The sequence below is a fragment of the Bombina bombina genome, chromosome 10, assembly GCF_027579735.1.
Source record: "Bombina bombina isolate aBomBom1 chromosome 10, aBomBom1.pri, whole genome shotgun sequence".
NCBI lineage: Eukaryota > Metazoa > Chordata > Amphibia > Anura > Bombinatoridae > Bombina > Bombina bombina.
Window position 1 is genome coordinate 11,568,862 of NC_069508.1, and position 12,821 is coordinate 11,581,682.

The 12,821-nt window shown below is 43.9% G+C and overlaps 1 protein-coding gene across 3 annotated transcripts in view; it reads left to right on the forward strand.

Moving 5' to 3' along the window:
* The window catches only part of NTNG1 (netrin G1), a 397,703-nt gene that overhangs the window by 269,165 nt on the left and 115,717 nt on the right, over positions 1-12,821 (forward strand). For 2 of the 3 annotated variants that reach the window (XM_053693779.1, XM_053693777.1), the window contains one exon: positions 7,032-7,091. The exons of the other annotated variant lie outside the window; for it this stretch is intronic. In XM_053693779.1, coding sequence (XP_053549754.1) covers positions 7,032-7,091 — 60 coding nt within the window. The remainder of the gene's footprint in view (positions 1-7,031; positions 7,092-12,821) is intronic. 3 annotated transcript variants of the gene reach the window in all.

The following is a 12,821-nucleotide window of genomic DNA, read 5'->3' on the forward strand; positions in this document are numbered from 1 at the left end:
AGTGAGAGAGGGTACAGCTAGTGAGAGAGAGGGTACAGCTAGTGAGAGAGAGGGTACGCTAGTGTGTGAGGGTACAGCTAGTGAGAGAGAGGGCACAGCCTAGTGAGAGAGGGGTACAGCTAGTGAGAGAGGGTACAGCTAGTGAGAGAGGGACAGCTAGTGAGAGAGGGTACAGCTAGTGAGAGAGGGTACAGCTAGTGAGAGAGGGTACAGCTAGTGAGAGAGGGTACAGCGAGTGAGAGAGGGCTACAGCTAGAGAGAGAGGGCACAGCTAGGTGAAGAGAGAGGTCACAGCTAGTGAGAGAGAGGTACATGCTAGTGAGAAGAGAGAGTACAGCTAGTGAGAGAGGGTACAGCTAGTGAGAGAGAGGGTACAGCTAGTGAGAGAGAGGGTACAGCTAGTGAGAGAGGGTACAGCTAGTGAGAGAGAGGGCACAGCTAGTGAGAGAGGGTACAGCTAGTGAGAGAGGGTACAGCTAGTGAGAGAGGGCACAGCTAGTGAGAGAGGGTACAGCTAGTGAGAGAGAGAGTACAGCTAGTGAGAGAGGGTACAGCTAGTGAGAGAGGGTACAGCTAGTGAGAGAGAGGGTACAGCTAGTGAGAGAGGGTACAGCTAGTGAGAGAGAGGGCACAGCTAGTGAGAGAGGGTACAGCTAGTGAGAGAGGGCACAGCTAGTGAGAGAGGGCACTGCTAGTGAGAGAGGGCACAGCTAGTGAGAGAGGGTACAGCTAGTGAGAGTGGGTACAGCTAGTGAGAGAGGGCACAGCTAGTGAGAGAGAGGGCACAGCTAGTGAGAGAGAGGGTACAGCTAGTGAGAGAGAGAGTACAGCTAGTGAGAGAGGGTACAGCTAGTGAGAGAGAGGGTACAGCTAGTGAGAGAGAGGGCACAGCTAGTGAGAGAGAGGGTACAGCTAGTGAGAGAGGGTACAGCTAGTGAGAGAGGGATACAGCTAGTGAGAGAGGGATACAGCTAGTGAGAGAGAGGGTACAGCTAGTGAGAGAGGGTACAGCTAGTGAGAGAGGGTATAAGCTAGTGAGAGAGAGGGTACAGCTAGTGAGAGAGAGGGTACAGCTAGTGAGAGAGAGGGTACAGCTAGTGAGAGAGGGCTACAGCTAGTGAGAGAGAGGGTACAGCTAGTGAAGAGAGGGTACAGCTAGTGAGAGAGAGGTACAGCTAGTGAGAGAGGGTACAGCTAGAGTGAGAGAGGGCACAGCTAGTGAGAGAGGGTACAGCTAGTGAGAGAGGGCACAGCTAGTGAGAGAGGGTACAGCTAGTGAGAGAGGGTACAGCTAGTGAGAGAGAGGGTACAGCTAGTGAGAGAGTGGGTACAGCTAGTGAGAGAGGGTACAGCTAGTGAGAGAGAGGGTACAGGTAGTGAGAGAGGGGTACAGCTAGTGAGAGAGGGTACAGCTAGTGAGAGAGGAGGTACAGCTAGTGAGAGAGGATACAGCTAGTGAGAGAGAGGGTACAGCTAGTGAGAGAGAGGGGTACAGCTAGTGAAGAGAGGGTACTAGCTAGTGAGAGAGGGTACAGCTAGTGAGAGAGGGTACAGCTAGTGAGAGAGGGTACAGCTAGTGAGAGAGAGGGTACAGCTAGTAAGAGAGAGGGTACAGCTAGAGAGAGAGGGTACAGCTAGTGAGAGAGGGTACAGCTAGTGAGAGAGAGGGAACAGCTAGTGAGAGAGGGTACAGCTAGTGAGAGAGAGGGTACAGCTAGTGAGAGAGGGAACAGCGAGTGAGAGAGGGTACAGCTAGTGAGAGAGGGTACAGCTAGTGAGAGAGGGTACAGCTAAGTGAGAGAGGGTACAGCTAGTGAGAGAGGGCCCAGCTAGTGAGAGAGGGCACAGCTAGTGAGAGAGAGGGCACAGCTAGTGAGAGAGAGGGTACAGCTAGTGAGAGAGAGAGTACAGCTAGTGAGAGAGGGTACAGCTAGTGAGAGAGAGGGTACAGCTAGTGAGAGAGAGGGTACAGCTAGTGAGAGAGAGGGTACAGCTAGTGAGAGAGGGTACAGCTAGTGAGAGAGGGCACAGCTAGTGAGAGAGGGTACAGCTAGTGAGAGAGGGTACAGCTAGTGAGAGAGAGGGTACAGCGAGTGAGAGAGGGTACAGCTAGTGAGAGAGAGGGTACAGCTAGTGAGAGAGAGGGCACAGCTAGTGAGAGAGGGTACAGCTAATGAGAGAGGGTACAGCTAGTGAGAGAGGGTACAGCTAGTGAGAGAGGGTACAGCTAGTGAAAGAGGGTACAGCTAGTGAGAGAGAGGGTACAGCTAGTGAGAGAGAGGGCACAGCTAGTGAGAGAGGGTACAGCTAGTGAGAGAGGGTACAGCTAGTGAGAGAGGATACAGCTAGTGAGAGAGGATACAGCTAGTGAGAGAGAGGGTACAGCTAGTGAGAGAGAGGGTACAGCTAGTGAGAGAGGGTATAGCTAGTGAGAGAGAGGGTACAGCTAGTGAGAGAGAGGGTACAGCTAGTGAGAGAGGGTACAGCTAGTGAGAGGGTACAGCTAGTGAGAGAGGGTACAGCTAGTGAGAGAGGGTACAGCTAGTGAGAGAGAGGGCACAGCTAGTGAGAGAGGGTACAGCTAATGAGAGAGGGTACAGCTAGTGAGAGAGGGTACAGCTAGTGAGAGAGGACACAGCTAGTGAGAGAGAGGGTACAGCTAGTGAGAGAGGGTACAGCTAGTGAGAGTGGGTACAGCTAGTGAGAGAGAGGGTACAGCTAGTGAGAGAGAGGGTACAGGTAGTGAGAGAGAGGGTACAGCTAGTGAGAGAGGGTACAGCTAGTGAGAGAGAGGGTACAGCTAGTGAGAGAGGATACAGCTAGTGAGAGAAGGTACAGCTAGTGAGAGAGAGGGTACAGCTAGTGAGAGAGAGGGTACAGCTAGTGAGAGAGGGTACAGCTAGTGAGAGAGGGTACAGCTAGTGAGAGAGGGTACAGCTAGTGAGAGAGAGGGCACAGCTAGTGAGAGAGGGTACAGCTAGTGAGAGAGGGTACAGCTAGTGAGAGAGGGTACAGCTAGTGAGAGAGAGGGTACAGCTAGTGAGAGAGGGTACAGCTAGTGAGAGAGAGGGCACAGCTAGTGAGAGAGGGTACAGCTAATGAGAGAGGGTACAGCTAGTGAGAGAGGGTACAGCTAGTGAGAGAGGGTACAGCTAATGAGAGAGGGTACAGCTAGTGAGAGAGGGTACAGCTAGTGAGAGAGGGCACAGCTAGTGAGAGAGAGGGTACAGCTAGTGAGAGAGGGTACAGCTAGTTAGAGAGGGTACAGCTAGTGAGAGTGGGTACAGCTAGTGATAGAGAGGGCACAGCTAGTGAGAGAGAGGGAACAGCTAGTGAGAGAGAAGGTACAGCTAGTGAGAGAGGGTACACCTAGTGAGAGAGGGTACAGCTAGTGAGAGAGGGTACAGCTAGTGAGAGAGAGGGCACAGCTAGTGAGAGAGGGTACAGCTAGTGAGAGAGGGTACAGCTAGTGAGAGAGGATACAGCTAGTGAGAGAGGATACAGCTAGTGAGAGAGAGGGTACAGCTAGTGAGAGAGAGGGTACAGCTAGTGAGAGAGGGTATAGCTAGTGAGAGAGAGGGTACAGCTAGTGAGAGAGAGGGTACAGCTAGTGAGAGAGAGGGTACAGCTAGTGAGAGAGGGCACAGCTAGTGAGAGAGGGTACAGCTAGTGAGAGAGAGGGTACAGCTAGTGAGAGAGGGTACAGCTAGTGAGAGAGGGTACAGCTAGTGAGAGAGAGGGCACAGCTAGTGAGAGAGGGTACAGCTAATGAGAGAGGGTACAGCTAGTGAGAGAGGGTACAGCTAGTGAGAGAGGACACAGCTAGTGAGAGAGAGGGTACAGCTAGTGAGAGAGGGTACAGCTAGTGAGAGTGGGTACAGCTAGTGAGAGAGAGGGTACAGCTAGTGAGAGAGAGGGTACAGCTAGTGAGAGAGAGGGTACAGCTAGTGATTAAGGGTACAGCTAGTGAGAGAGAGGGTACAGCTAGTGAGAGAGGATACAGCTAGTGAGAGAAGGTACAGCTAGTGAGAGAGAGGGTACAGCTAGTGAGAGAGAGGGTACAGCTAGTGAGAGAGAGGGTACAGCTAGTGAGAGAGGGTACAGCTAGTGAGAGAGGGTACAGCTAGTGAGAGAGAGGGCACAGCTAGTGAGAGAGGGTACAGCTAGTGAGAGAGGGTACAGCTAGTGAGAGAGAGGGTACAGCTAGTGAGAGAGGGTACAGCTAGTGAGAGAGAGGGCACAGCTAGTGAGAGAGGGTACAGCTAATGAGAGAGGGTACAGCTAGTGAGAGAGGGTACAGCTAGTGAGAGAGGGTACAGCTAATGAGAGAGGGTACAGCTAGTGAGAGAGGGTACAGCTAGTGAGAGAGGGCACAGCTAGTGAGAGAGAGGGTACAGCTAGTGAGAGAGGGTACAGCTAGTGAGAGTGGGTACAGCTAGTGATAGAGAGGGCACAGCTAGTGAGAGAGAGGGAACAGCTAGTGAGAGAGAAGGTACAGCTAGTGAGAGAGGGTACACCTAGTGAGAGAGAGGGTACAGCTAGTGAGAGAGGGTACAGCTAGTGAGAGAGGGTACAGCTAGTGAGAGAGGGTACAGCTAGTGAGAGAGAGGGTACAGCTAGTGAGAGAGAGGGTACAGCTAGTGAGAGAGGGTACAGCTAGTGAGAGAGAGGGTACAGCTAGTGAGAGAGGGTACAGCTAGTGAGAGAGGGCACAGCTAGTGAGAGAGGGTACAGCTAGTGAGAGAGAGGGTACAGCTAGTGAGAGAGGGTACAGCTAGTGAGAGAGAGGGTACAGCTAGTGAGAGAGGGTACAGCTAGTGAGAGAGAGGGCACAGCTAGTGAGAGAGGGTACAGCTAGTGAGAGAGGATACAGCTAGTGAGAGAGGGTACAGCTAGTGAGAGAGGGTACAGCTAGTGAGAGAGGGTACAGCTAGTGAGAGAGGGCACAGCTAGTGAGAGAGAGGGTACAGCTAGTGAGAGAGGGTACAGCTAGTGAGAGAGAGGGTACAGCTAGTGAGAGAGGGTACAGCTAGTGAGAGAGAGGGCACAGCTAGTGAGAGAGAGGGCACAGCTTGTGAGAGAAGGCACAGCTAGTGAGAGAGAGGGTACAGCTAGTGAGAGAGAGGGTACAGCTAGTGAGAGAGAGGGTACAGCTAGTGAGAGAGGGCACAGCTAGTGAGAGAGAGGGCACAGCTAGTGAGAGAGAGGGCACAGCTAGTGAGAGAGAGGGTACAGCTAGTGAGAGAGGGCACAGCTAGTGAGAGAGGGGGTACAGCTAGTGAGAGAGGGCACAGCTAGTGAGAGAGAGGGTACAGCTAGTGAGAGAGAGGGCACAGCTAGTGAGAGAGGGCACAGCTAGTGAGAGAGAGGGCACAGCTAGTGAGAGAGAGGGCACAGCTAGTGAGAGAGAGGGCACAGCTAGTGAGAGAGAGGGTACAGCTAGTGAGAGAGGGCACAGCTAGTGAGAGAGGGTACAGCTAGTGAGAGAGGGCACAGCTAGTGAGAGAGGGCACAGCTAGTGAGAGAGGGTACAGCTAGTGAGAGAGGGTACAACTAGTGAGAGAGGGCACAGCTAGTGAGAGAGGGCACAGCTAGTGAGAGAGGGCACAGCTAGAGAATTGGGGCACAATAACAAAGGAAAAGTGCAGACATCCTATAGAAATGTGGCAGAATAATTACAAAATATATGCTACATGTTAAGAAGAAAGAAGCAGGAGAAAGATGGAAGAGTTAGAAGCACCATATAACCCTCCCTATAACTCCTCCTATTACACCATATAACCCTCCCTATAACTCCTTCTATTGCACCATATAACCCTCCCTATAACTCCTCCTATTGCACCATATAACCCTCCCTATAACTCCTCCTATTGCACCAAATAACCCTCCCTATAACTCCTTCTATTGCACCATATAACCCTCCCTATAACTCCTCCTATTGCACCATATAACCCTCCCTATAACTCCTCCTTTTGCACCATATAACCCTCCCAATAACTCCTCCTATTGCGCCATATAACCCTCCCTATAACTCTTGCTATTGCACCATATAACCCTCCCTATAACTCCTCCTATTGTACCATATAACCCTCCCTATAACTCCTCCTATTGCACCATATAACCCTCCCTACAACTCCTCATATTGCACCATATAACCCTCCCTATAACTCCACCTATTGCACCATATAACCCTCCCTATAACTCCTCCTATTGCACCATATAACCCTCTCTACAACTCCTCATATTGCACCATATAAACCTCGCTATAACTCCTCCTATTGTACCATATAACCCTCCGTATAACTCCTCCTATTACACCATATAACCCACCCTATAACTCCTCCTATTGCACCATATAACCCTCCCTATAACTCCTCCTATTGTACCATATAACCCTCCCTATAACTCCTCCTATTGCACCATATAACCCTCCCTATAACTCCTCCTATTGCACCAAATAACCCTCCCTATAACTCCTCCTATTGCACCATATAACCCTCCCTATAACTCCTCCTATTGTACCATATAACCCTCCCTATAACTCCTCCTATTGCACCATATAACCCTCCCTATAACTCCTATTGCACCATATAACCCTCCCTATAACTCCTCCTATTGCACCATATAACCCTCCCTATAACTCCTCCTATTGCACTATATAACCCTCCCTATAACTCCTCCTATTGCACCATATAACCCTCCCTATAACTCCACCTATTGCACCATATAACCCTCCCTATAACTCCTCCTATTGCACCATATATCCATTGCTGTATCTCCTCATTTTGCTCACTATAAGTTTACTATGTATGATATTTAAGTATGGTTAAATGTAGCACCAGTGTGAGGTATTTATCCACCGATTACTCTATAATTTTTCATGGTTTATATGATTTTTATCAGTAACATAAATGTTATTTTTCCACTGATATTTTTTGTACTTTCCATTCATAAATTTGCATTATTATTATTTTGTTGTTTATTTTCTGACGTCTTTTCCTGTTATTTTCTTTTCCTTATTATTCACCCAGTTTTGCCCAAATTAGCCGCCTCTACTGTTTCACCTGCTCAAGTTTCGAGCCACAAGAGAGGTAGGTGACATCCTGCTGATAAAACTCTCAGCTGATTGGTTGGAGGTCAAAAATTATTTTCAGGTTGAATTTATTATTTAGGATTTTGATCTCATTCTGTGAACACTTTGCTTGATCGTTGAACTCCACGGAACAGATGCTAATGACAAGTACAACAAACTGTACTTCAATTTAAAGGATACTAGAGTCTAAATTAAAGGGACAGTAAAGTCCAATTTACTTTTATCAACACATTTGCTTTTTTCTCTTGGTATTCTTTATTGAATAGCTAAACCTATAGCACCATATAACACTCCCTATAACTCCTCTAATTGCACCATATAAACATTCCTATATCTCCTCCTATTGCACAATATAACCCTCCCTATAACTCCTCCTATTGCACCATATAACCCTCTCTATAACTCCTCCTATTGCACCATATAACCCTCCCTATAACTCCTCCTATTGCACCATATAACCTTTCCTATAACTCCTCCTATTGCACCATATAAACCTTCCTATATCTCCTCCTATTGCACCATATAATCCTCCCTATAACTCCTCCTATTGCACCATATAACCTTTCCTATAACTCCTCCTATTGCACCATATAAACCTTCCTATATCTCCTCCAATTGCACCATTTAACCCTCCCTATAACTCCTCCTATTGCACCATATAACCCTCCCTATAACTCCTCCTATTGCACCATATAACCCTCCCTATAACTCCTCCTATTGCACCATATAACCCTCCCTATAACTCCTCCTATTGCACCAGTTTTGCTACAAATTTTATTTTTTAATAAAATACACAACACTGTATTTTAGGGGCATTTGGGTCACACTTATAAAATTAATCAGATTTTCATTTTTGACCGTTTACAGGCGCACAATATATTAGCGCTCCACTTGTAATCTAGCCCTTAATTTGCAAACTGTGTAAATTTGACCTTATCTGCACTTTCCATAAAGATCTAATTAAGAAACTTTACCCAAGGCATGTGTATAGCTCTGATCAGGGCCCCTCACCTGCTGTCTTTGTGCAGATGTGATTGGGAGATCATTACTAAAATTTGTGTGAAAATAATTTAAGGAAAACTGCATTGTAGTCTGTGTAGATCATATTAGGCATCTGATGTTTCTGTAGGTCTGAACAAAAAATGCAACTTTGAGTCTATGAGTCCATGTAGATATGATAGGAAGGTATCTAGAGTCTGTGTATATATGATCAGAATGTTTCCCCTAGATTATCCTATCAGAAGACCTTCCCTATAGTCAGTAGACCTTCCCTAGAGTCTGTGTAGATCTAATCAGAAGAACTTCCCTAGAGTCTGTGAAGATCTGAACAGATTACCTTCCCAGGAGTCTACAAATATCTGATCAGAAGATCCTCCCTAGAGTTGGAGTACATCTAATCAGAAGGTCTTTCCTAGAGTCATGTAGATTAGAAGACCTTCCCTAGAGTCAGTGTAGATTTGATCACTGATCAGTGGACCTTTCCTAGAGTCATGTAGATCTGATCAGAGGACCATCCCAAGAGTCCAAGAGTCAGTGTAGATCTATGCAAAAGACCTTCCCAAGAGTCTGTGAAGATCTGATCATAAGACCCTTCCTAGAGATGGAGTAGATCTTATCAGAAGGTCTTTCCTAGATCTGATCAGAGGACCTTTCCTAGAGTCATGTAGATCTGATCAGAAGACCTACCCTAGATTTGGTGTAGATCTGATCATAAAATGTACCCTAAACTTGGTGTTAATCTGATCAGAATACCTTACCTAGAGATGGTGGAAATCTGATCAGATTCAGAAGACTTTTCATAGAGTCTGTGGAAATCTGTTCAGAGGGTCTTTTGATCAGCTGTTTATGTCACCTGTGTTCTAGTTGAGATATCAGGAAAATCTTGCCTATTAGAGGTACTTGAAGTCTGGAGTTGAGAAACACTGCTCTGAATGACACTCTAAAAGAGAGTGCATGAGGGATTATAACCAACACAATCCTATTTTAACAAATGCGATGTATAGTTTAGACATGCTTTTCTATTCTTTTTACAAATATAAAGTATGAAATTAAAAAAGTGAGGTTGGATCATAGATAGTAATGCTGCTTGTAAAATGAATGCTGCTTAAAATAAATGAATAGCAGTTTCATACGTCTTGATTTCCTTAACATTTAGATATCATCAATATAACCTGCTTACACCTTTAGATGGGAAAGTCATTATCTTTATTCTCATAACTTGAGCATCAGAGATTTTCTTCCCTAAACGTTTACCTAGAGATTCTTATAAAGTTACACTTATTAAAGCTAAAGATGAATGAAACAAAACTGGCAATGGTTTGTGTTAATGTCATATGGCGAATATTATTAGCAGAACGTAGATAAATAATGTAGGTTAGTGTAGTCGTGATATATCACTCGGTAATGTCAAGGGCACACAACGTTGTTACTAAAGGAAGTAAGATTTGGGGACAAGAACTTGAGGACATTTAAGCAATAAACTCTTCTGTGTATTTTCTACAGGATACTTTGAGATCTACATTTTACAACTATATTGTTTTGTTCTTATGTAAATCTTAGATACAAATTATTGTTATTTATTAACTGATATTTGTGTAGAATTATCCTCCTGATATAACATTAACCAGTTTCATAAACCCAGGTGATGTCATGAGGATGGTAAGCGCATTGCTTGTTCTTTATCAGAGCTAATCTGAATAAAACACATGCACCAATTACGGATAAACAGGGATCCTTTTTTTTTTTTTATGAAAAAGTATGAGATCACAGAAATCAGCCATATACATATACATTCAAACAAGATTTAATCAGATAAAGGGAAGGCTCAGTAAATATGTGAATGTGTGCATGTGTGTATCTGTGTGTATGTATGTGTGTATGTATGTGTGCGTGTGTGCGTTTCTGTCTGTGCGTGTGTGTGTCTGTGCGTATGTGTCTGTGTATGTGTGCTTGCGTGTGTGTCTGTACATATGTGTATGTGTGTGTGTCTGTGTATGTGTGCTTGTGTGTGTGTGTATCTGTGTGTATGTATGTGTGCGTGTGTGTGCGTTTCTGTCTGTGCGTGTGTGTGTCTGTGCGTATGTGTCTGTGTATGTGTGCTTGCGTGTGTGTCTGTACATATGTGTATGTGTGTGTGTCTGTGTATGTGTGCTTGTGTGTGTGTGTATCTGTGTGTATGTATGTGTGCGTGTGTGTGCGTTTCTGTCTGTGCGTGTGTGTGTCTGTACATATGTGTATGTGTGTGTGTATGTGTGCTTGTGTGTGTGTCTGTACATATGTGTATGTGTGTGTGTCTGTACATATGTGTATGTGTGTGTGTCTGTGTATGTGTGCTTGTGTGTCTGTGCGTGTGTGTGTGTATATGTGTGGGTGTCTGTGTGCATGTGTATGTGTGTATGCGAGTCTGTGTATGTGTGCTCTTGCGTGTGTGTGCGCATTTGTGCGCATATGTATGCGTTTGTGCGTATGAGTGTGTGTGTGTGTGTCTGTGTATGTATGTTCGTGTGTTTGTCTGTATATGTGTGTGTACATGTGTGCATGTGCATGCGTGTGTGTGTGTGCATATACATGTGTGTGTGCATGTACCTGCATGTGTGTATATGTGTGCATGTATGTGTGCGTGTGTGCATATTTATTGAGAATGTTGCTTAACCCATAAACTGTGTTTTCTGCCATGTGTTAAACTTAGGTGACATAACTTCAGCTCAGATTAGACTGACACATAAACCCTGACCTCTGCACTAGTATGTATATAGATGTAACACTGACGTTATAGCAACATTTACATCTTATGTCTTCAGATACTTTAATAATAATCTTAAAATCAACAAAAACTCAAAGTATTTTTGACCAAAGGAAGATTAAGATCCCAGCGAGCATTTCTATAAGCTCCTACAATGGCTATCAAAGCTATCTCCTGCTTGTGAATCAGATCTCACAATGTCTACATCTAATTTAATGAAGCAGAGAACACAGTTTTTTTCCAACAGCCCCTTTGGCAATCAAACCTTTAGTGAAGTCTGATTAAGGCGGCTCGCCGAGCAGCATCCAAATCAATAAACTTAATTCTTGACAAAACAAGACAGAGGTAATGACTGAGATATGGTGGGTTTGTAAATTTGTTTGCAATTAATTAGCTCTAATTTTGTTCTCGATTTGAGAAGATAGCAGGGCTGTTTTATTTCCCAGAATCCTGACTGACTGGTGCAGCATGTTTCTGCTTTTATAAGCGTAAGGAGGGTAGCCAACCTCTGGAAATGTCAGTAGCAATTGGTTACTAATATAATATACAAGGAAATCTTGGTGCGAAAGGGGCGGAGCTCAAATGGAATATTGCTAACAGTACTTGCTATTCCCTAGTTGTCTGGCGCTTCATATCATGTGACCGGACGCATTGAAAATAGTAAGAGATTGCAATATTTCTTCTCGTTTACATTGAGCCATAAATAGTTAAGCTCCAGGTCGGAAGCCATCACACTTATCGACAGTTTCCAATGGCGCGTTTTCCATCATTACAACTGGGTGTAAAAGAGAAAAAATAAACTTTTTGAGGCTTAGTTCCCATTGAGATATTAAAGTTTGCAAACAATGGAAGTGTTCTACTTTATAAATGTATTGTTATTTGTAATATTTATTGCTGACCCAGGTATAGGACTAGTTGGAGCTGTGTTTCTATTTAAATATCAATATGTATTTACATATAAAAATATAAAATATAATCAAGCACATATCTTCATAAGGCCTACTAGGCCTATGCCTAGGGCAGCAATAAATATTACATATATCAATACATTTAAACATTTGTGACCTACATAACTCCTGTTTCTTTCTCTCTAGAGGCAATCACAGGTAAGGAGCGCAGGCGATAAGCATAATTTTTGTATTGTTAGGTCGGGTTACCATGGCAATGAACTTGTTATGGCGTAATATTTGAGAAATTCGGCGTTGGATGGAAGCATTAATGCAACGTTAAGTTACACAAACAAGAAAAGACCGACTGAACACACTGGGCAAAATATTTCAATAAAAACCTGGTACTAAAATGGAGCTGTAAACTGTTAGTGATTTTGTTAGCTTACGGCTCCATTTTTTAACAACTCTATGGAACCGAGCCCTATGTCTGAAATATGTGTGTGTGTGTGTGTATGTATATAAAATGTGTGTATCTGTGCCTGTATGTATATGTGTGTATATATATATATATATATATATATATATATATATATTGTGTGTATCTGTGCCTGTATGTATATGTGTGTATATATATATATATAAAATGTGTGTATCTGTGCCTGTATGTATATGTGTGTATATATATAAATAAAATGTGTGTATTTGTGCCTGTATGTATATGTGTATATATATATATATAATGTGTGTATTTGTGCCTGTATGTATATGTATATATATATATATATATATATATATATATATATATATATATATATAAAACATGTTTGTATTTGTGCCTGTATGTATATGTATATATATAAATAAAATGTGTGTATTTGTGCCTGTATGTATATGTGTGTATATATATATATATATATATATACACATACAATCGTATGCAAAAGTTTAGGTACTCCTGACAATTACCATGATTTTCATTTATAAATAATTGGTTGTTTGAATCAGCAATTTCATTTTGATCTATCAAATAACTGAAGGACACAGTAATATTTCAGTAGTGAAATGAGGTTTATTGGATTAACAGAAAATGTGCAAT